The following is a 25,273-nucleotide window of genomic DNA, read 5'->3' on the forward strand; positions in this document are numbered from 1 at the left end:
TGTGACTTTAATTTAACTTCACAGTGCTTCTGAGCATGCAAATGGAATGGGGAACAAAGCCCAAGAATAAGCAGGCTGTTTCAATATCATGCACAGGCACACAAGCCTGATGCCAAATAGGCTTCTTTTACCATATGAGAACACACACAGGTTGTTCCAGAGCAATTTTCATTGTCTGTGCAAATAACTCTATTACCATGCATTTCCTAATATCATGCCTTAGTGCATGGAAGCTATAAGTGGGCTTTGGGAGAGCACCTTACTCTGTCAAACCACAGGAAAACAACTTGGAGATATGTTTTGGAAGTATGTTTCTCTCTAGCGCTCTTTAAGGGACCTATAGTAAGCAGCTCTTTTTTCCAACTCCCACATACCCCAACTCTAGTACTACAATTGCTCAAAATGTCTCATCTTCAGTTTTGCTACAGGGCAGTTTGTCTAGTATTCTTATTGTATCTGTATTTTAATGTATTTTATTTTAGTCTTGAATGTAAGTCGCTCTTAGCCCTATGGGGGACAGCAGCATATAAGTTTGATGAAATAAAATAATTTTTTTTTAAAAAATAAATTGTGTTCTGCTCACCTTTCACTCTCCAATACCACCAATTTTTTTTCTCCTCCCAATCTCATAATTAGCTACTAGACATAACCAGCAAATTGTTTGCTTCCAATTAGCTGGTCAATGGGCAGAATAGAAGGTCTGTTGTTATAGTTCCATGGCAGCATGAGGCAGTATTCATACTCAGGTCCTCATTGGGAAGGGTGAAGGTACAGAAACAAAAAGCTATTGTTCAGCATATCTTGGGGTTGTTCAGATACGCAGAAACACCCCTGTTGTTCATTGGTGGTCCTTTCTGGCTTTGTCCGTGATCAGCAAGGGCCACCAGTTTTACTGTTAGAGGGAACAAGCTAACTGATGCAAGAAATTAACAGAACTGCTGCCCAAATTAGGAGCACAACACAGTTTGACGTTCTAGCCACCATGCTGGCCCTCTTGAGTCCTGTTGCCTCAAGATGTCAGGTGGGTTTTCTTCCAGTGTTTTATTTTGCTGTGGAAAAAATTCCATTTCTAAAGATTCATTGTTTCATAAAATTAACAATAATGAATTGATGCTATTTCCAATACACCAAGTTTGACTGTTTTAAAGTTGCAAATATCGTTCTTCCAGGGAAGACAAAAACATGAACACCTATCTATCTATATAAAAATCTAACAGTGTGTTTGTCCCTGATGGTCTCCCTCAGAAGCTGCTGGACGGATCGCCCCCAAATTTTCACAGGACGTTCCTTCCTGTTGCGGGCAGGTAATCCCAGGTTACCTTCATTAATGCGCCCGAAGTAATATTAATGTTCTGCATACCTAAGAGCCAGGTAAAACGTCTTTTTTTTCTTTTTTGGCAGCACCCAGGCCATGAAGCTGCACCTCCTGTTTAACGCTGTCACTCTTAGAATGTTAAATTGCAGCCTGTCTGTCTGTGGCCCTGAGGGCTTGGCGTATGAGGGAGCTTAGGAGATGTTAGGATGCAGATGGAGCAAAGAGATGAGCAAGGTGAGAACACTAGTAAATGAGAGTAATGCACTGTTAGAGTGAGTGAGCCATGGAGGTGGAAGTGAAACACATACACACTTTGCCGTGTGAGACATCAGGTGGGGTTCCCCCCCCCTCACACGCAGGTATCTTTCACTCTCTGTGCCTCACCCACTGCTACCACACAATACACATCCAGCTCATCCTCACAGACCTCAATCTGCCCCCCCTCACATCCAACCACCACTCACCCACTTTCTCACCCATATTCACCACAGCTCTCTTTTACTAAAAGCGAGCTGGAGTTTGCCTTTTTCTTCTAAGAAAATCCGCGGGGTGGGGGCAAACCAACACTACCGGCTCCACTTCTTTTGCACGTGGCCCTTTAAGAACCGAGGGAGCTGGCCTCGATCTGAGCGCCTCACCACCCTGCCTCTGCTGCCTGACTGGGATAGCCTGCTTGCCCCAGTTCTGCCTTACCCAAGCCAGGACTGTGCGTGTCAACCAGCCTCATGGACAACAGGATTCGCACTCTGGACAGTTCCGCTGTGGAATGGAAAGGATTATCTTATACTAAAAAAACAAGACAGCACCATATAATGATGTTCATTGAAAAGGGAAAGAGGGATTCCATTTGACCACCCCAAAAGGCTATGCTAGGGATCATTGGACCTACATGGACATCTGTGTGGGTTGCGGACTGTGATGAGAAGGACAATTGCCACAGCAACACGTTGCCGGGCTCACTAGTAATAAATAAGAATTTTAGGTTTAGTTTTGATTTGGCCTCGATAGCGATTATATGAATTCATAACTTGTGGAGACCTATTTCATTGCAGAAACGTGTCATACCTAAAAACACCACTTGATAACTTCTCCATTATATCTTCTAGAATGCGTATATAAGAAGACTGTCAAGGAAAACAACATATTTGTGGGCAGGTCTTCAACTTGCACTTGTGCCAGTACTCTCAAAATTGCAGTTCTTTTATAGGATGTATTTGGTCATAAATAAAAAAACAGTACTTTTATTTTAAAACATCAGGAATGTGTTTTGTACTAAATAACAACCAAGTAACCCATATCTTACTCCTTTACCCACCAGCAGCATGCCTTTCAATGCAACAAGCAGCATTTACTTTCTCTTCTAGAAATCAATACAAGCCATTTGGCTTGGCTGCAAGAAAGTAAGTCCTGCATTGAGGGAGACCTCTAGAGTAGACAGCAAAAACTCCCTCTCTCGCCAGCAGTCCTGACACTAACGACACCACTTGTGAGGCGCAGGAGGGCAAGATAATCTATGCATCAAGTTTATTTCAGATAAGTTCAATAGACCTGATGTCTAGTATAAGCATAATTATGGTTTGTCATTAATGAGGATTCTTTAGTTCAGCAATTATTAACACACACCAAGACAGTGACTCTAAGAATCTCTTTGAAAATGGGGCAATCAAGCTTTATCTGTATTATCTGTCTGGAATTTCACTGAACTGGCTGATGACTGGAAAGTGGCAAACTCTATATCAACTGTTTAAAAGAGGTCCAGAAGGGACCTAGGAAATTACTGGTCAGTTAGCTTAACATCTATTCTGGATAAATTAGCAGAAACCGTTATTAAAACCATATAGAAAATGCACAAAAACACTGAAAACACTTTTCTGACATATTGATGTGGTATACCTTGATGTAAAATCAAAACGTGATAGAATGCTCTCATAAAAGAACTATCCTAAAAATTACTTGCTTGCTTGTACATTGTAGTCATTAAAACTGCTGCAGTTAAACGTAAACCGAGCAGAGCACATTGAGCCCATCACTAGGCTGGACTGAAAATGTACAAAACCAAACAATGAGGAAAAGCCTGTAAAGTATCTCTCTTTATAAGATGTGCTTAATTTCTGCAAAAAAACATGTTAGGATAAAAATCACATTCTCTGTTCTATATGGCCAGCATATCAGATGTGTGGTTGCTGACTGAGGTAGATGAAACAGGGCCATTTAAAATATTCTCAACATTTATTTATTTGTTTACATTATTTATATCTGGCCTTATTTCTCAGAATGAAGGTAGCTAATGTTCATAGACTATTTTAACCAAAATATTAACTTTTCAGTGTAATGTTGTAGGTCTCCCAGTATAAAAGGGCAAGCTGTATAAAGTACAGTTAAAATAACAATAATGTAAAGTTGTTCAAATGTAGCCTGCCCATTCTTTTTACCATGTCTAAGAATAAGCTGCATGATCATAGTTAAGATCTGTACTGGTTTTAATCATAATTAACTGATCCCAAGCTCGTAACCACAAGAAAGAGACAGGAACGTCTGCAACAAACCTATTTAAGAAAATACTTACATGTTCTGATAATGGCATGCCAATGTATATACATTTTGTTACCACTCAGTTCAGGTAAATCATTCCACTACAGAAAGGATATAAAGATACTTTCCTTGTTTCATATTTGACAGATTCCATACTTCTTCGTTCAGAAAAGAGACTGTAGCACCTTTGAGGAAAAGGCAATGACTATCTGGAGGATCCAACTTTAAAACAAAAAATTAAAACAAGTTGATGACTGTATCCAAAACAATATAAACAAAGCACATCTTGAGGACTGACACAAATTTGCTCCTAACAGGTGATCAGGAATTCGGCGGGGGTACACATTTAATAAAATGAAATAAGTAAAAGTAAATACTGTATTAAATTTGTTTATTGTTTTTAGTAAATGTATGATCTGCTAAGAATCAAACTAGTCAGTATTATGCAAGAATACTTATCATTCACTACTGCAACAATGGATGTATCCTACAGTGGCAATTTAAAATGAAGTGCCCCTTGTTATTATACAGAATGCTTTTTTATTTTGCCCACTAAGGTTATGCTAAATAGTGCAACAATGATTAGTGGACTGGTTATTATGAATTTCCTCCATAAAATCATGACTGGAAGTACAGTGTGGCATGAAGGCGGCTGCATGTGTTTCTTGATCTCCTTTTGCTCTCAAAAAGTTCTGAATTAATTTGCCTTTGCAGTAGCCCCTTTCCTATCTTCTCTAAGAAATAGCTTGCACAGAGATTACCTGAAAATACTACTTGCTATGTGCTGGAGGCCTTCATGTTCCAAGGTAAGAACTGGTTGTAAACTTGACAAAATGTTGGTATGCAGGGAAGGACATACTATCAATACTGCTTTATAGATGCTTCTTCATATGCTGCGTCTCACTTTCAGAAGAACTAAGAACTTTTAAGTTCCCCTCTCACACAGCAGAACCTTCTAACAAAATTGATTCCCAGAGACACAGTATCTGTGTGACTTAACAGACATGCAGGTTGCGTGGATGTAGTAGGGAGAAGGTGAAGGTGCTCTTTGTGAGCTGATGGAACAGGAAGGAGTAGACAATTTCACTCCTGTCTCACTACATCCCCCTGACAATTGTGTCCACAAGGGTCCCACATAAGAGCAATCAGCTTTCCTAGGATTCAAAGGGTAGAAGGGAATGTCAGAAGCTATGACTTCCACTGAAATTAAAGGATCCATCTCACCAACAACTGTTTTCTACAATTCTCCATCTTGTGTCCTGATTGCATCTCTTCCATGACATTTCTCTGCAACCTTCCTATCTTCCCTTCTGTACATCTACCGTTGCTTCTTTTCTTCTCCTGATTTGCTGTTCCCTATCTGTGGAAAAGTATCCCCTTTTCTACTTCATATGGCTACTTCTCCTCTACTTTAAGATCTACTTTCCATGACTCTTTTACTCCTCTTTTATGCCCTGTTTCATACTATTTATTGATTGACCATCCCCCTATCTCCCTGTACTCCTTCCTTCATCCACTAGATGCTAAGTATTATTAGTAAGTCTGACACCAACATTTAGCAATTACTGTACATAATAATTGTCCATTCTTACTTGAAGATTTTCTTCTGTAGTAACCCAATGGCCTCCAACACTGAGCAGCATAATGATGTCATGTTTGTGTGGTAGCAATTGTTGTGAAGTTGTTTCATTTTCCTTACTGTATAATCTCACTGAAAAGAACACATTTCTTCAGAAAATAAGCATGGCATTTAAGAGCTTCACAACTTCTTTTTAATATATTCAGGATTCACCTTTGTGCACCCTATATCAATATTTGGCATGGACTTCCATTTTTGCTCTGTGGTATTTCAACTGAAAATAATGCGTAAGGATTGTTTCCCTAGCTCATCTCCCTGACTTCTGGTGATTCATAGCTATTGACAACCACTGGCAAAGTTGTGCAGCCCAGGGCCCAGCATGATCTTTGGTTAAGCTTCATCACTGTTCTCCTCATCCTTATGGACATTAGGGAATACAGAATAAGATTTGAAGAAATGATGCAAGTAGCATTCCTCACTGGGACAAGGGGAGAAGGATCAGTAGCTTGGATTCATCTCCTCCTGCATTCCATGGATATCATGTTGATTTTAGTGTGATCCCTCATTCATCCTTCTCTCCTGGTATTTCGGTAAGAAGTAATGAGAATGGATTAAGGTCTGCAGAAGTGAGCAAATGGCATAACGTTGACAGAAGAATGGCGGGAATTCTTCTCATGTCTGGCATGGACAGGAGCCAGATGAAAAAATCTGTATAAATAGAGCTAGCCACAACTATAATTTAGAATTATACACATTCAAAGGAAACCCACCCCCCACTCCCCCCCACCCCGAGAAAAAAGGGAAAATCAGTTTACTTTAAAAACTGTAAAGGGGTTTCCCTCAAAATATTAAGAGGTAAATAGAGAACCAAGAGCTTGGTCAGAATTTTGAAGTGTCCAAGCAATCCAAAATGGCACTTGCCATTGTAGCAGTGGAGACAGCAATCAGCACCATGAGGAGGAGGTATCTGAGTCGCCACATAAATGGGACTCTCAGTGTCGTACTTTCTTGAGTGTCCCATCCCTGAACACTGTTAGACCTGCCACACTTCTAGAACATTCTTTCTTGGTTTGCAGTTCTCTTGAACAGTGTCTCAGAGAAGGACAGGTTCTGGAGCACACAAACTGCACAATATATCTGGCAATGAGTTCAGTCCTGACTCCCTCTCATGGCAGCTGCAGGAACTTACCTAAACACTTCAGGGTCCAATCCAGCTAAGAACAACAATGCCAGCAAATAAGGTGCTTCAATCTACCTCCCTCCCCCCGCCACTTTACTGAGCAGAAACGCATTGGGGGGCACTTCTTGTCCTGTTGCCAGGCTGCATCAACAATGCCCTCAATGACCTGATTTGGTTCATGAAAAATGTGATGGGAGAAGGCTGGAGTTTCTATCCCAATCATGCCCTGCAGGGCTTGGGTAAATTCCCTTCAGTTGCCAAGTGCCTGAAGTAAAGTGTGATGGGCCAATGCGACCTGTGGCCAAATATACTGTGTACTTTAGTCCTGAAACCAGCTTTTGAAAGCAGTCTGTGTATGCACTGTGGAGTTTAGATATCATGCAATTTTGTCTGTCTATTTGCAGTGTGGTTTTTGCCAGTTTTTGTAAGCTGCCTTGAAACTTGATGGTCAGAATAGCAGGGTATAAATATTTTAATTAATAAATACAATCTTCTTAAATGTGTGGTATTTCCTACCTTTATGTACCACAGATTTCTTACAAAGAAAAAAAGTTATAAATCTAAGTTCTGGTCTCCAATTGAATACTACCACAGGATGTTCATGTATTATTGTGGTGTACAAGTGGTCAAAGCTATAAGATTTTTGGTAACTTTATAGTATACAAAGGAGGAGGGAATCAAGTTTTAAACTGCTATTTAAACTCAATAATTTTTTTAATGATTTATCTAAAGTTTAGCCTGTGACTACCACTAACTCTAAAACACCCTCCATGGCAATAGTACACATTACCTAGGTTTAATAAATGAATAGACCTATTAAGGATCCATAGATGCAGCTGCTAGCCCTCCTCCTCTAGTTAAACCATACAGGTTTAAGTAGTGGTAACTGAACATACTTGACATACCTTGCCCTTCCTTCTATCTCTGTTGACTGAAAAGGGAATTTTTAACATCACATTAAAATAATTCATTAAATTTTTCACTATGAATGAAAGGCATACGTGGATAGCATATATGCATTTTTAAAACATCTATCCCTAGAGAATGATTAGTTTAAACTTTTGTTTTCCTATTCAACAAAAAAACATTTCTGCCTTCAATTTTTAATATGGAATAACTTTGCTGTTTTTCATTAAATGTCTTGGAATTCATTTTCTATATCTCTCACCCAGTTAGTATTTAAGTACTACTGAAAATTGGCATTTAAGTACTATATTTAATAAGAGCTTTTGAGCAATTACAGACCTCCTGCATCAAGGATAATATCCACTCCCAATCCTCCAGTTTCCTCCAAACAGCTTTCTGTCAGGTCATACTTTCCGTTTGACTCATCTATAATACGAGCTAGATGGGATAAGAAAATAACAACAACATCTTTGGCAAAAAAATGCTTGGTACCTTTTAAAAATAAAAACAAATAAGTCAGAATGAAATAACCAATTAAAACTGTCCAAAATATCAAATATGGTTCATTTCCTTAAATACAAAAGATACAATCCATTTAACTGTACATTTTACTGGGCCCATGATAGAGAGGGTTATCAAATAGCTGAGTGGAGTGCTCTTTACTCTCTCTTCTCGTCTGTGGCTGTCTCTCCAGAAATGCACTGGATCACACCCATTATCATTTATTTTATTTATTACCTCCTTTTACTGCACAGTTCAAAATGATTTGCAAAGGTTACAGCTGTCTATATTCAACAAACTTTAATATCTATATATCTAATCCCCAACTTTGCCCCCTTCCTGCAGATACTTAAATCCACAGATAGGGGGCAAACTGACCCCCCAACAGGTTTTTTTACAGACTTAGGGAACCCCCTGTTCTGCAGAAAAATATTAAATTTTTTTTAAAAAACATATATACTTGGGTGATTTTTAATCCCCCTGCTTTTTGAAAGGTATTGTCTGTGTAGGTGCAGACAATGCTCTTTCAAAACAGCAGTTGCTGCCGCTGAGAGCCAGGCCTGGCAGAGAGATTTCCCCCTCTTGGTGAGGAAAGGAAGCCTTGGGCTGCATTGGGGGTGGCCAGGCCTGGTTCTCTGTGGTGGTAGCCGGACTTTTCAGTTAGTGGGGAGAGAAGGAGGTATGGCCATGCATGTATGGCATTACGCTGGGTGAGCTGGCGAGGGAGAGGGCTGGCAAGGGAGGGAAAGAGGAAGAAAGGGCCAGGCAGCACCGGGTGAATCAGCAAGAGAGTGGGACTGGGGGAAGAAAAGAGGCCTTGGCAGGATTATTCTAACCTGCATCCTGTGAGTTTCGCGGGCCCCTACTATATTCTAACTAGAAAGTCTATGGGAGCCTTTGCTTATTTGATAGAATTAAATTTTCTGGTGGAGCACTACTAGAGGCCACAGTCTGGCAAATCCACATAACTTTTTCTGCAATAGTTTCTGTGGCAACCATCCTCAAAAGTCCCCTGTCCTCCAGGGCTCTGAACCAATCCTTATGATCTCGGCTTAAAGCAAATTCAAGTCACAGCCCATGGAACTCCACTGGATGCGAGAGGGAACTATGGCTCCGGACAGGGAATTGCGGCTGTGGAAAAGAGCTTCTGCTTAGCCAGGCTTTTATTTGGGGGGGGAGGGGGTCAGATTAGTGAAGAAAGTTTGTTTTAGTGGGATAAATAAGCATCCTGTTAAGGGCTTCCCATTCCTACCTTATGTGTACAGATTATGTGGAAAGAAGCTTTTTGTGATAAAGCTGCAGCCTTGAATCTGCTGAGGTAACCTGACTGGAAAAAGGGGATCTAATCTCCCCTCAGGGTATATTTATTTTATTTGAGGCTCAGCTACAAAGTAGTTTTTCTAATTGGAGAAAATTATGTAACTATTGGGAGAGTGGCATTTGCAGCCAGTTTTACTTTATACATTGAAGCCATCCACACAAAGCATGTACCCTATTAAATACTTTATATTCTGTTAAATCTTTGTTACTCATCTCCACATGTCTCTTGTCTGTTTAGTCAAATATCTAGGAAACAGTGGAATCTATTTGCCTTATACATAAGCACAGCCTTGTTCTAGCAGGTTCTCAAATAAGAGGTCTTTAAGTAGCACGTAATTTATACGCTACCAATCCTTCAATCAAAGTCTCTGTCCCCACTTTTATTGGATTGTGGGTAGTTGGGTTTAAAAGAATCTATTAAAGAGGCCAAAGTAGGGGACTGGACATTCTTCAGTCTGGAGGACAGTTGCGTCAGACCCCACTCCGTAACCATCACAATCTTACCAATTCAATGAAGTTGCTTAAGAGAAAATGGTCTTTGGACAATAACCTTAACCACTTAACTGTCTTTGATTAGTAATGTGATGCCATTCCATTAGTGCTTTTGATAATCTCTCTGGCAGTACCACTTCCCATAAAGTTGGCCAGGAGGCAAAGCTGTTCTCAGGGATACAAACTTGAACATTATTTTTCTACAACTTCTTGCAATAACCTTTTCCTTTACAATTAAGACTATATTAGCCTAAAGACTTGAAAGGGGAGGGGCTGGATAGAAACCTAATAAAACAAAAATAATATAAAAAAGACTCGTTAACTATCAGAAAAAGAAATTCTGGCTAGTGTTATTCACAGTCCTCATTACTTAACCTAGTATGAGAACTCAAAATGAGCTTGAACTAATGGCCTGAACAGCTACTGCACAGGGCAATCTGGAAACCCTCAAATGACAACACCTGAATCTGCATCCTAAGATATCAGCAGCTTTTAATTTTAGTTAAATTGTCTCTTTTATGATTTTAAGACACATTAAATCACTTCTATGTGGGAGAAAAGATAAAGCAAAAAAACGGCAATTGTTTCAAACAGAATGTGCCATTTAAATTTGGGCTTCTGGTTTATGCAATGTAATTTGCAATACAAAGACAAACTATACCCTACCTGACTTGTGCCCCAATGATAACACTTGAGCTGCCAGTTAGATAGTCAGTTGTCTTTGGGCAATACAAAATGATAATTTTTAGAAATCATTAGATTCAGATTTCCCGGACTAACTTGTGTTCCTTGTATTCACTTAGCAGTTTCAGGGAATCATTTCTTCAAGAAGAAGGATTTTGGGGCTATTCCTACCATCGCCTGGCCTTTTTGGCCCTAGAACAGCAGAGTCGAGGGCTCAAATACTATGGAGAGGATGGTCAAGGAAGTTCAGGATCACTATGCAGAAGTGGTTCTGGTGGGTTTTCCGGACTGTGTGGCCGTGGTCTGGTGGATCTTGTTCCTAACGTTTCGCCTGCATCTGTGGCTGGCATCTTCAAAGGTGTATCACAGAGGGAAGTCTGTTACACACTGTGTCCAGAGAGAAGGGAATGTTGTTATGTATGGGAACCTCTGTACATCTCTTACCTTGAAAACCCTATGGTATTACCATAAGTTAGCTGTGCCTTGACAGCACTTCACACACACAGTGTGAGCAATTTATGCCTTTTAGGAGATGGACTTGCCTATTGTATCTAAAACTTCCCTTCAAATTTGAGCTTTAGGCATCTCTTTTTTGAGAACAGCTTAAAGCCCTGTCCAGCGGGGTGAGGGAGGCTGCAATCCTAAATACATTTATTAGGAAATCGCACTGAATTTGGTCAGATTTGGTCAGATTTACTGCTCAGTATGCTTGGTTAGAATGGCATTCTTTCTCTAACAATGTTAAGCAAACATCCTTACTCTTTGTCTTCACAGCTAGCAGAAGCTTGGAGTTGGGGGTGGCGTCTGGATTGCACAATAGTGCTGAGAAAATGTTAGCGTGTGGCTTTCAACGGAAGCTGTTAAAAATTGGAACCATTTCTTGGATCTTTAATAACTGTTTATTAGCAGTATTTATGGACATGCTCTTGCTTGCTCTTATTGCCATTGAAACAATGTTTTATTCAATTCTAATTAATTTCCATTTTATATTTATTGTATTGTTGTTGTTGGCTGCCCTGAGCCTAGTTCTAGCCAAGAAAGGGCAGAATATAAATCTAGTAAAAATAAAATAAAATGTGTTCCCTATTCCATTGCCATCTTGCTCCTGACATCTTTGGTATACTATAGATCATATAGAGAGCACAGAAGAAATTGCAATGTTTTTTGGAACTAGAAAAGTCAAAAGCTCAACTAACCAGGAAACAAGGGTTATAGAATAAGAATTAAATGCTGTATTTAGATCTTAGATCTTGTTTAGAGTTGAAAATGTCAAATGGAATTTGGGAAGTTGTACGTTTGGATGTTAACAGATATAAGCAAACTTCACATCACATATTACTTCATCTGTAATAATTAATGTTAATTTTATGAAAATAAAAATATAATAATAAAAAACCTCAAAAATACATGTATAGTTTACTAGCATCAAACCACGCAACTCACCCAAAGGAGGTGAAAGCCTCTCAAGATATTGTTTGTCTTCCAGACTATACACAGTAGAAATGACCTTGGCTCCTCTGTGCTGTGTTAACTGAATAGCTATTGTGCCAAATGGCTGCAGGAGAAAAATATTTTTTTAAAAACAGTCACATTGAGCATATATACATACTGTCCAGATCCCAGCTTGACTTCCCCACCCACTGAGTGGGATGTGAATGGAAGGGAGCACAGAGCAACCTTAACTGAAGCAGCTAAGGAGAGAAACAGTGACAGGTCAGCAAACCTCCAGAGCAGTGGGACCATGGAAGAAGCAGGACAAGACAGCTGCATAAAACAGAGTGGGGCTGCCCCTGAAGAACTTGCTGATGACTTCATCAGCTGACACTGACTTGATGAAGGCCTGAGCTATGGAAACCTCTGGGGGCTCAGTCACTGAGAGAAGGGCAGTGGCGAGATGAGGGTCCCAACTACCTTTGTAGTTGCAACAGAACCAGCCACAGAAAAAGAGACGAGGAAGTTTACCCCCTCTCCCCAACCACCCCCCACACACATGGGAACAAAATCCTGAAGAGGCCAAGTCTGGAGAAAAGACGGGGAAGGACAGCTCCTTACTTTGCACAACAGGAAGAAAGGGAGGGGATGGAGGACCACTTCTCTTTATCATTTCCAGAGAGAATGTGAAACCAGGTCTGGACTGGGTCCAGGGAAAGGGAGTGATGCTCATGTCAAATAAAAGGGACCTTTTATCATTTTTATCATTTCCAGGCCAAGGCAAGGAAAGAAGAAAGTTGAGTACATGTGATCCAGGAGAAAGGATGAGGGAGCCAAGGGTATTGTGATTGCTCCTTCTTCTTATTCTGAGGCTGGTTGGGAAGTCTGCCTGACCCTAGCTAAGACAGTGAGGGGAAGGCATGCGGGGTCAGTCATCAAAAAGTCCTCCGGTAAAATGGCAGCAAAAAATGGTAGTTGCAAGAGGCTAATGAAAGGAAAACACCACCACTGTGGACAATATGTAGGAAAATTAAATAAGTTTTCTTGGAATTCCATATATTCATTCTAGCAAGACAAATGTACATGAATGAGAATTTGAGAAAAGTAACTGTTTCCTAAGTAATTTTCATGTCATTCCATTAAAACATTATTTCTGTTACCTACACTTGCTCCATCCATTACAAGCACAGTTTTTTCAGGAGATATGTAGGAAAGGTAGTGTAGAGCTGTATATGCACGAACACCGTCACGAATGGTCCCCACTGCTTCAAGCCAGGAGACCTTTTCCGGTTTATGAACTATTTCATAAGGGAAAATTAGGGAAAGAGTAGCATACATGTCGGAACAAAATTGAAAGCAACATTTAAACTTGCCTTTTTTGCTATCACCCATTTTGACACAGGATGTTTAACTTACTGTTTCTGAAAAAGCAAAATCTTGTCTATTACAGAAATAATTGGCCAATTGTCAATTCACTGATGCCTGCCTATGGGAAATTAAACAAAACATTTTGTAAACTGGCAACTTCATTAGCAAATATGTCTGCTTTGTCATTAAAACTGTTTAATTGCTAAGTGTTCAATTATTTTGCAGCATTTTTTAAAAGAGTGTGATGACTGATTTTATGCTTAAAATGAGAAATTAGGATACCAGAATTTAGAAAAGAGTTGTTGTAAACTGGTTTGTAAAATAAATGTGAGTCTTTTATAGTCTAAGAGCTTTTTCTAGAACTATGTGAGAGTTCAAAAGATATACCGTATGTTTAAACAGTGTATGGTGTAGCATAATATTGCTTTGAATAGTGGGGGTCCAGTTTTATTGAGGTCCAGCAGCAATTATTCCAAATTAACTAATGATTTGATGTAATAAAACTACAGTGATGGGGAAATCTGATCCTCGTTTTGATTGAATGAGATCTAGGCTAACAGCTAGGTTTTATTACTAAACAAACAAAAACTTGTGGTATATAATGGAAGTGGGGAGACCCACACAGTCTCCACATTATTCAAAATATCAATGAAATTCAAGACTTCTGACATTTTAATGAATATATGTTTCCTGTTAACATCCATTGGTGCAGTGGGGTACTTTAATCAGTTAACTGGGGAGCTCTTATCTCTAAACTAAGCCTGATTGTGTTTGTTGGACTAGGATAACATTTGTGCTGGCAAGTATTTCATCAGCTTGTCTTTCCTGGAACACGCCAAATAAATGTTGCTTTCTTCATCCAACCTTCCATTTCCCTCCCTTCCTGTTCCCTGCCTTTTCAAGTTTCATAAAAATAGAAACCTTTCTGTACAACTCTATGCAGTCCAGTCTTTACGTCTACTAAAATCAACTCTACATAGGATTGCACTATGGAAGGGACTGCAGATCATCATTTAGATTTGCCTGATGCCAGACAACAGTCTAATAACAGAATGGGGAGGTGGGAGGAACACTAGAAATTCCAAATCTAGTTCCCCATTGAGTAAAAAAAAGGCTTAAAAAGTCAAGAATGCAACACCAGCATCAAGTAAGTAAAATGTTGGTATTATATAATGCTGTTTTTTCCCTCTCTGGTCTCTGATCTTTGGGACTTGCCCAAGATTTGTCCATTAATATGTACATAATTCCTCCAAAAGTAAAACAGCAACATTCTAGAAGAAAAGATGATGGATGACAGAAAATGCAAAGCTCAAAGCACTGCTTTAAAAAATGCTTGTTTGAGGAGTTTCAGGGTCAATCAGCAAGAAGACAGAGTGAAGCAAGAAGAGAAACAAAAGAGATGAGTCAGCTCTTGTGGTTTCTGTTGGAACATTCACTTGTAGACTAGTAATGTATTTCTACTATTATTCAGAAAAAGCTCAATTGCACAGAATTTAAAACTTCAGTTTTAGACAGTGTGCATCTGAGGACACAGCCATTGTGAGTTACTTAATCAGTTTCAACATTTCAGTGTTTTCAGTAGCATGGTTTCAAACTGTCAATCAGGCCTTTATACCCAGAAAACTGAATTGTTAGTCAGTATGAGATACATACCTAAATAATGCTCATGAACAACAATAACTTCACACAAACCAGACTCTTTGGAATCCAGAGGCAAAATTCCTATGAAAACAAACCCAAACCTGTGCTGTTCAAGCCATATGGAACAACCATGTCATTTCCAATCAGAATCATTTGTCAAACAAATTACTGCTGTCTCATGTTATAACATAATGCAGTTGCACGTGATAAAAGTTGGAGCATAAGCACACTTTGCCTAAATATCCCTTTCCTATGGTTGATAACAGATGGGATCAGCACTGTATCAACTCACACCTTTTTATGAATACACATTTTATAAAAAAGAGAGACAGAAAACTTCTGATAAACTTTTACTGCTGAATAATGGCTATGAAGTCAACTATTACTTGCCAGCTTCCTCACAAGCCGGCCTTAGTGGAGATAAAAACCAGACATTACATGTGCTTTTATTATTGTTTCTGTGAGAGGACAGGAGGAGCTACCACTGTTTGTTATCACTCCTATTCCAATGTTCTTTCACTCCTTCCTCTCCACTTCTTCAACAAAAAACAAGGATGGGCAGAACTAGGCTGGGCACACATTTTGCACTGTCGCACTTGGCATTGTGCACTGAATTTCTCTTTCTATAGCAAAGAAACAGCCTTGGACTTTTATTAATGCTGAACTGGCACCATGCAGATTTTTTTGGTAGCCCCTTTGTGGATAAACAGCTAGGGAAAATGGGCATAATTGGCCCAGGACCAAGTGACAAAGCATCAATGTATGTATAGGGGTTTTGGTGATGGCTGAATATAAATTTACAGAAATGGAGGTGAATAAATAAATAATTCTCAATACAGCTGCATTGAAGGAAATTTAAATAATTTTTCAGGATTATTTTGGTCTTTAAAGGAGTATTCCTTTAAAGACCAAAATAGTCCTGAAAAATTATTTAAATTTCATTGAGTCCAGACCTTGCAAAACCAGCAGGCAACTTGCCATCATGAGACTTCCATGAATCACCCAGGACTCTTTAACAGCAGCCATCCCATGAAACAACAGTGTTATGCAGTGGTTAGAGTTTCCTGTTTGAATCACCATTCTGCCATGGAAACTTACTGGCTGACCTTGGGCCAGCTGTACATTCTCAGACTAACTTTATATCACATGGCTGTTGTGAAGCTAAAATGGAGGAGAGAAGAATGATGCAAACAGCCTTGGGTTCCTACTGGGAGAAAGGATGGGAATACAAAAATTAAATAAATAATAAAACATAGCTGAAGATGAGGGACAGATAAAAGATAGTTTGGTTGGTGGCTGGGGGAGAGAGAGAGAGAGAGAGAGAAGGAAGCAAGGAAAGATGAAAATATGAGAGCCTCCAGGAGGAGGAACAGAGGAAATAGTTTGAGGAATGGAATATAGTGGAGAATGAGGAGCTCCCCCAAGTTCAGCACCAAGCAAGCTATAGTTTCCCTAGATAGAAGTTGCCAATGGGAGGGAAAAAAGAAAAGCTAATGATGAGGGCCGGGTAAAGACAAAGGTTGGTTGGAGGTGAGAGTGAAAGAGAGAAAGAAGCAGGAAAAAGGGAAAGCGAATATTGCGCCCTTTCTGATCTACTGCCATGCCATGAGATATAGTCCTGGGAAGGATTAAATGAACCTCTTATGTCTAATGGGAATTATCAAAAGCTGTGAGAAATGATTTACTAAAAGACCCAATGAGAGAAAACAGTTTTGTTTTATCCCAGGGATACTTGTGGGACCATAAAGAACAGCTGGGAAAGAATATTTGAAAAATATTTCAAGGCAAAAGGTTGGCAAACATACCCATACCCCTCAGCTTCAACCATATCTGCTATGAAGGAGGCTTTTTTTAATCCTGTGAGAATGTAATTATCAAAACCAATTTTTCAAATTATGTATTTGTCCTCCACTCCTTTCCCTTTGAAAGTGTAGCAACCTGTTTTCCTTACTGAAGTGGTAACAAGACCCTCACATTTGGAGGCTCCACTGAGATCTAAAAGAGCAGACTTCTACATGATCTCTCTTTTACACAAACAAAAAGAAAAATAAGCAGGGGTCTTATTAAGTAGCTGGGGCCACTGAGGATTCAAAGCCACACAGCACTATGAAATTCATTTGGGCTGGTCATGTTCTCTCAGCCTCATAGGACTGACGCGACAGTACAGTAGGGAAAGAAAAACAGTATATACCTCTAGTTGTGGTGGGTTTTCTGGGCTGTGTGGCCGTAGTCTGGTGGATCTGGTTCCTAACGTTTCGCCAGGATCTGTGGATGGCATCTTCAGAGGTGTTTCACAGAAGGAAGTCTGTTACACCGCTGAAGATGCCAGCCACAGATGCAGGTGAAATGTTAGGAACAAGATCCACCAGACCATGGCCACACAGCCAGGAAAACCCACCAAACCAGTTGAATTCAGCAGTGAAAGCCTTCAACAGTATATACCTCCCTGAGTACCTTGGAGGATAAAAATGTACGCGTGAGATACTAAGTAGGAAGAAGAACAGTTTGGATTTATTCCCCACCTTTATCTCCTGTAAGAGTCTCAAGTGGCTTACAAACTCCTTTCCCTTCCTCTCCTCACAATAGATACCCTGTGAGGTAGGTGGGACTGAGAGAGTTCTAAAGAACTGTGACTAGCCTAAGGTCACCCAGCAGACTTCATGTGTAGGAGTGGGGAAACAAATTCAGTTAATCAAATAAGAGTCCATCATTCATGTGGAAGAATCTCCAGATTAGAGTCCACCACCATTAACCACTACCCCACTTAAACACTACACTTGTATAGGTGATGCAATTAGATAATAAGGAACAAATGGATTAAAATAGCAAATTCTTGGATCATATAAGCTGTGAATGAAGGCAAGTCTTTGACAACTTCCCTTCCCTATTGGAGCTTCCCAAGCTCTGTTAAGAACCCACTTCAAGAATACTTGTGAACGGTATGAAATACAGAGGAGAAACTGAAGCTGAACAGAGGAATCAACAGAAATTACTTCCCTATACTCTTGCATAAAACAAGCAAAAGCTGACACAGGAGAATTAAAATGTTCACTCTGCAGTAAAATCCACTGGGTGACCTTCAGCCAGTCACTGGTTTCCTAGCTCACTCATCTTCATAAAGAAAGATAAAATGGAGGATGGACAAACCACAAAGGCCACCCTGGAGAAACAGTAAACACAGCTCTATATAACATACTCCATTGTTGGCTCTCAACAATTTCTGTCAGCACAAGGGATAGATGAGTGATTTTTGCCAATCCCCCACTCCTGCTATTGTACCCACCCACAAGTTCATCCCCCATTCTATTTTTGTGGCTGATTATGCATGGCGAGGTTCCCCCAACTTCAAAGAGAATCAGCTGGGGAGTCTTTGTTTTGGGGCATGTTCGTCATTATTACCCACTGCCTTGTTTGCAGGTATTACCCATCAGATAGTTTTTTGCTTGTGTCTGGGGGGAACAGCGGGGTTGAGAGGCGGCAGCAATGTTTTGCAGGTTCTCTATTGTGCATGTGTACTTTAATTTTAATATAATCTTTAATTTCTATCTAATCTTATCAATAGATCAACATATCAATCTATTGATAGATTGATATATCGACATAAAAAGGCGAAAAGTCTTGAATACGGCATATGTACACTTTGCCCGAACACTGATTATCTTTTTTATGGTGGGAAGTGAGGGGGAAGTAATGGCGGTGTGCAAACTGCAAAACCACAAAAGGACTGCTGTTTGCTAAGCTCCTTAGTTTTCCGATTGCCCGTTTCCTGATGTGCTGGAAACCCAAGCATTGATGGTCTTTCCCCCATGTGGTCTGGAATCACTGATTGCTTGTGTATAAAACTATGAGGCTGAAGAAATCCCAGTTTGTTGATCAAATGCAGGGGGAAAGCAGGGACTTGGACTGATTGACTACTCTTATTACTTTTAACATTTTGATGTTATTAGTACTGACTTATCGATCTATTGATAAGGTTATTTAATCTTTTTTAAAATCTAAAGACCCAAAGATATGCAGGAGTGAAAAGGCCATGGGCAGTAGAAATCATATGGCAGGAAAAGAAGTGGGATGTGGTCAGAAACAAGAAGGAGGGTGAGGGAGGAGCATGCAAAGCAGCGCAAGGGAGTGGGGGGGATAACATTAGGTGGGCTGGCTGCAGACGAAGATAAGAGGTCTGGGGTAAAACTGTGCCCACTGGCAAATCTGTCCTGCTCTGGCAGCGAAGCAAAATTAAAATTGTGCTATAAGTGGATTTGCTTGCTGCGGAAAGAGTGTAAAGTGAAAGTGGGGCTAGAGGAAAAAAGTCCATATAAGAAATCTTGCCATGGCATACATTCACCTCCAACATGCAGCTTGTATGCAATCTTTCCTCTTTCACCTAGAAATATCATTCTGGTGAGTTCAGTGAACTGCTGTGGGAAACGGGAAATTGTCTGAAATCAGTGTTGCCTTCTGTAGGCCAATGTCAACATGAGTCAGCCCAATTCAACAGCTGGAATGTTACAGTTGGATGTGAAGATCAGATACACATTTCCTGCTCAGTTATGCAGTTATTGGCATAGGACAAGTCAGCGTCTCTGGGTGCGCTGCTGTGAGACTAAAAATAATTCTCAGAATATTTTGGAAGAAGAGTTGCATACAAATTTAACAAATAAATAATTCACTGTCAACACCAATATTCTCATTAGCTTTTAATCACTGAAATGTTTTAGAAGTCTTCCAAAATACTGAACAATTTTAGAGAACAAAACAAAAATCCAATGTTAAGTGGCAGTTTATAAGAAAATTAGGAAAAGGCCCTGATACAATTCTAAAATTTGAACATTTTAGTGAATGATATAACATAACACTTACCCACTACCTCATCATATGCCTGAAAGGAGGACACTTTTTTCCCAACTTGAAGAAAACAATGCAAAGGAAAATAAACAAGTTTCAGTTGAAACAAACTTTACTTTTACATAGAATCATATATAGTCAGGTATGATTCCTGATCTCAAATTAACAGAAAGGGAGTGATAGTGAGAGACAGTGTTAAGATCATAAAGGTGAAAAGGAAAGAAAAAGATGGAAAAATTCTTTGAGATGCAGCTTAGTGTTTCCCCCAACAGAGAGTGAGTAGAGTCTGAGCTACCATATAGAAGTCTTTTTATAGTCCCCCAGACTATAGACCAAAATGTGGTAAATGCAAAAAGAAGTATTTACAAGGCAAAGACTTCAAGAGGCATTAAAATGCACTGAATTGTCAGGTTCAGTGAAAGACAAGACTCCCCCTAGGTCACCAATACAGTATGATCTGTGGAAAAACAATCCTCCAACAAAAACAATGAGTCTCAAACAGAGCATGAGTCAAACCAATATACTATTCAGCCCAAGAGAAATTTAATTATGCATCTGCACCACACCCATATCCCTGAAAGACGAGTTCCTTTTTTCCTGCTCATGATTTCCAGCACTGCAAACCTATTATTAACCGCCAAATACATGAACAGTAGCTCAACAAGAGCTGATGGGGACCATGAAGAAATAGGGTCTGGAAAATAGATTGGCAGTCAGTTGCAATACGTAAAAGGGCAGATGCAAGAAGGGGACTTCTTCAAATCCAGACAACTGAAATAAGAATATACCAAAGATCTGGCTAGGTCTACGCTCCACACAGTACAATGCATTCTGAAGTGAGGGTCTGGATATTGAACTTCAAAACCTACAAGGATATCATTTTCTTTTAGCATCACAGCAATATTAATGCAGCTGTTGTTTCTTTAGGAAGGATAGAGTCATCCCTAAATAAGTACCTGTGAAGGAGGACTGGGTTTTGTGTACTTGTATTTGCTCCTAAAGTTTCTGTCAGTGCGCGTTGGTTAAAGTTATTTTACATTAATTACTGCAGTACAATGAAGCAAACTCTGCTTAAACTGCTGTCTGTATTAGTAAGGAAGAAGAGAGCATTACACAGCACAAACATTTGAATTAAGGAATGATTCCAAGCTGGAAACTGCATTTTATTTGCAGTTTCTAATGGTGGTGGTTTATTTTCAGAACCTGCATGCTACGATTACTTCAGGTAGCACAGGCATGGAAAAGCAGTATTGCCTTTCTTTTTGCTACACCCATGGAATTGACAATGGAATTGAGGATAGGGAATATATGAAAGAAGAATGGTCTTCATTGGGTATCGGTATAATTACTGAAGCCTTTGCTCCCGAGAGTACAGTACAAGATCTGGCTAGCTTCTTTGCTGCTAGAATGAATATACAGGGCAGTTGTGAGTTTCTACACTCTAGCCTAGGGGTTGCATTTATCTGTAACTGCTGTTCACTGAGGTATTCAGTACAGACACACACTGAGGACTGCATTTGCACAGCCCTACTGATTTTGACAGATTTCTTTCTAGTTAATAACAGAAGTAGGGGGCGTCTGTCCCTCCCAGAGGCAACAAGATAGTTCCTTCTCACTCACGTGCTCTGGGAGGGCATGGCCCCTCTCCTTCCAGTTCCTGCTTTGCCGCCCAATGCCTGAAGATAAGAAAAAATGACAGCAAGAAGAGAGCCTACAGCAGGGCAGGAGAGAGGGAATGTGTATCTGCATCGAAGACCTTGATGAACAGCAGTTACAGGTAAGTGCAACCCTGTTTTCATCTCTGTCTTCAGGCATCACCACACAGGGGAAATTTTAGCAAGCCAGTCACCTTAGGGGGAGGGGAAGGCACTCTTACTGGAATAATGAGTGTAACATGGTCCAGCGCATAATGACAGACGAACGTATCTCCTGATGTGACTGCTGTGCAGAATTCCTGAAGAGGGACTCTTCTATGAAATGCAGAAGATGTACTCTGCACCTTTGTGGAATGTGCCCTGACTGACAGAGGACAAGGTTTTCCTGCTGACTTATAACATGTGAAATGGCCAACACCACCCACTCCTGCCTCTTTTAGGGCCTGAGTGACAGTCAAAGAGGGATTTATCCCAACGAAAAACCCTTGATCTTTTAACATAAAATAGTAAAGTTCTTTTGAAATCAAGCAAATGTAACATTCTTTCAGCTTCAGAAGTGGGCTTGGGAAAAGCACTGATAACAACAGGCTCTGAAGGCTTTGTCCTTTATAACTTAATGGACACCATTAATTCTTAAGGTAAAGTAATTTTTGACAAATGCTGCTGCAGTGGATGGCAAAGTCTCTCGATGGGTCCCAATGATGGGTAATGAAACTGCTATCAAGAGCGTCATCATGATGGGGGAGCAGTGTCTCTACTCTTATGGGGCAAAGACCCCCATCCTTTTGGTCAATTAAGAAAAAGAATAAAAGCCTCAACCATCAGAACATTCAAAATTATAGGTTTTCAGAGTATGGTGGGTGACTGGGCCTTAAGTGTTTATTGGTTTAATTATATCTTTTATTGCTGCTTTTAGGCTAATTGTATTCTTTGTATTTTAGTTAATTTAAAATTTGAATTTAATCTTAGATTTGATTATCATAACCAACCCTCTGGGCATTATGGAGTTCTGCTGGAATGAACATGAAATAAAACCATAATCAAAAGCAGGAGTAGAGAGGCTCTGTGCACTTGATGACTTCCAACAATTGACTCAAGTCTGCATTGAGCAATTCTAGTTTCTGTATGTTATACCAATGCAAAACAAAATACTGAGATAAAGTTAAATAAACACTGGGAATTGGATTTCATTTATGAGCAATGTATAGATTTTACATAGTTCAAATGATGTTTGCAGATTTCTACATTTTTTGCTGTCAAAGGTTACAATAACATTGTTTCAATAAGTATACTCACTCTCCAATACAACACCAGCAACTTCCCTCCCGACAGGTAGAAATTCCTTCTCCATCTTGATTTCTGATAAAAGCTAAGTTAATTAACAGTTAGGATGTCTTTTGCCAAGACCAGTACACATACTGCACAAATCAAATGTCTTATGGAAGAGGTAATTATGGCCTCCAGTATCAAAACTTGACTCTAATCAATCAGAGGACGGAAGGGGAAGATGACACAACCCAGAAAATCCAGTGCTTTTGACAATGCAGACTAGATTGTGGTGCAGAAGTTCAGTTTCTCACAACTGTCTATATGTTCTTTCTATGTAAAAGAAACATGAGTCTGTCTATGGACAATTAGCAAACTAGACAATATTGAACACTTGAAAGAATCCATTTTGATTTTTTGCCAAAAAAGGCAGCTGATAAAACTAAGTAAAAAAATTAAGTCTGCATAACAGTTGCAGTATGAATACAATCTCCTTCTTCACTTTAGGATTTCAGCTAGTTTACCTAATTGCTGCACAAATAGACTTCCCCAAATTTTCCTTGAACACACACTTTTTCTATTACTTTTACACAATTTTAATAAACATTTGCCATGTGATTAACAACGTCTGTTTTGGATCTTGGCGTCTTTTGCTTTATTTCAATCCCTATTCTGTTTCTTTTAAAATATGAAGTTAAACAGATTGGATCCAATTTTAGTCAGATACTTGTCAAACTAAAAAATAACACATTTAAATTAAATTGAATTCAGTTTTCATCTATAAATATTCCCAAACTGGGGCTCTTTTACAGCTTGCTGTCATCATAGGTTTTCTCCTCCAGAGAGAGAATAATATGATAAACCTCAGGCTATACACACCAAGATTTCAAGACTTATGGAGTATTTGGCATAAAAGTTTTCCCTTCCATTTTTATTACTTGCCCCTCCATCCTCACACTTAGCTCCTTGTGTGATCTATTCCACTCCAAACAAGCTACTTAAAACTTAGTACTTAAGGAGGAAGTTATTCTGGGTGAGACTGATTCTCTGTAAGACAGCGCTGTTCTGCCAGGCCTATGGTTGAGGCAGCAACTGTATTCCAACCCATCTGGCCTCTCTTCTTTTTCTCTCCTTCTTCAGGCGCTGATTTTAGATTTTAGGTTACATGGATGGATGCCATCATAAGGGTATTTTATGCTGTTGATTTTAATTGTCTAATTTGTTGCTGTATACCACTCTGAGCCCATTTTAAGGGGAGAGAAGTTCATGATGATGATGATCCACACAAATACTACGCTGATACATTACAATGTCCTGGGCCTCTGGATGAAGCTCAAATTGTAATGAAAGGCCAACAACCAGCTAAATAACTAGCAGCTGTGATATTAAACAAAATTAAATAATCACAATAATGCATAATTTGCAAAAAAAACCAATTCAGGTATTTTTCTCAACTTTGTACGTTTATTTTATAATATTTTTGCTGGAAAGAAGAGGTGTATTCTCTCTGCAGACAGAAATTAATAGTTTTGAGAACTGCAACCAAGCATCTGTGGTAATATCTTCTAGACGGAAAAAAACTGTCCAGTGTAATCTTATGGAAACCTATGCAAAACCATGACAAAATGAATGGATTACTGAATTCATTTACCAAAAAAATTTAAACACTGCATGACTATATAACATAATTAAAAACTAATTCTTATTTTATGAGGAATAATATAATGTATCTTAAATAGAAAACTATTTTTAGATAATTTCCTCAAAAAGTATTTTATTTTTAAAAAATCAATTTAATGCAAAAAAGTATTTACATTTTAAAAATTCAATTTTTATTTTTTTTAATTTAAGCAAATAATTGAACCTTTACTTTCTCTACCTTATCCCTATCTCCATTCTATTTCATTTACAGTACAAAGTGAAATAGGTCACGTCCAGTGTAACCCTAAACAGAGTCATACCCTGCCCTACTAAAACTGTCAGTAGGCTTAGAAGGGCGCAACTCTGCTTAGGATTTCACTGTCATTTACATATGCACCTTCACCATATACAGGCAAATCTGCCACAAGAACACAACACTCTTTTCAGTTTTCAAAAAAATAAAGTAATACCTTTGTATCAATCCGGTTGAGCGCACAGGCTTTAACTTGTACTTTCACATAGCTGTCTTTCAAAACAGGAAGGTTATCCTAGAATGAAATTACACGACATACATTCTAAACAGCATACTACAGAGCATGTAAATAGGAAGCAACAATACCCTGCCAATCATTTTGTACAGGAAGTTAAGTATCTGATTGTAAAGCAACATAAGAGTCAAGGACCATTCTCTGAGGATAGAACAACAGTGCACAAGGGAAGACTGAACTTTCTCCACTGAGTAAAAAGGGTATCCTGACTGATGCATGTTTCCTCAACTATTGTCCAACTTCCTGTCTTCGTGTGAATCAATCTCCAGTTCAGTTTGAGATTTATGCAGCTGGAAAAATCAAACCACTTCAAAGAAAACAAGAACATATAATATTGTTTTCAAAACAAGAAAAAAGATGAATATACAAGTTAGC

General features: G+C 39.2%; 1 protein-coding gene across 2 annotated transcripts in view; it reads right to left on the reverse strand.

Moving 5' to 3' along the window:
- CRYZL1 (crystallin zeta like 1) overlaps positions 1–25,273 on the reverse strand; it is a 32,710-nt gene that overhangs the window by 775 nt on the left and 6,662 nt on the right. For both annotated transcript variants that reach the window (XM_048494387.1, XM_048494386.1), the window contains exons 3-12: positions 24,821–24,898; positions 22,740–22,812; positions 19,804–19,848; positions 14,962–15,030; positions 13,105–13,238; positions 11,953–12,064; positions 7,852–7,950; positions 5,440–5,558; positions 3,964–4,069; positions 2,381–2,426 (exon numbers count right to left, since the gene is read on the reverse strand). In XM_048494387.1, coding sequence (XP_048350344.1) covers positions 2,381–2,426; positions 3,964–4,069; positions 5,440–5,558; positions 7,852–7,950; positions 11,953–12,064; positions 13,105–13,238; positions 14,962–15,030; positions 19,804–19,848; positions 22,740–22,812; positions 24,821–24,898 — 881 coding nt within the window. The remainder of the gene's footprint in view (positions 1–2,380; positions 2,427–3,963; positions 4,070–5,439; positions 5,559–7,851; positions 7,951–11,952; positions 12,065–13,104; positions 13,239–14,961; positions 15,031–19,803; positions 19,849–22,739; positions 22,813–24,820; positions 24,899–25,273) is intronic.

This window comes from Sphaerodactylus townsendi, linkage group LG04, assembly GCF_021028975.2.
Source record: "Sphaerodactylus townsendi isolate TG3544 linkage group LG04, MPM_Stown_v2.3, whole genome shotgun sequence".
Lineage (NCBI taxonomy): Eukaryota > Metazoa > Chordata > Lepidosauria > Squamata > Sphaerodactylidae > Sphaerodactylus > Sphaerodactylus townsendi.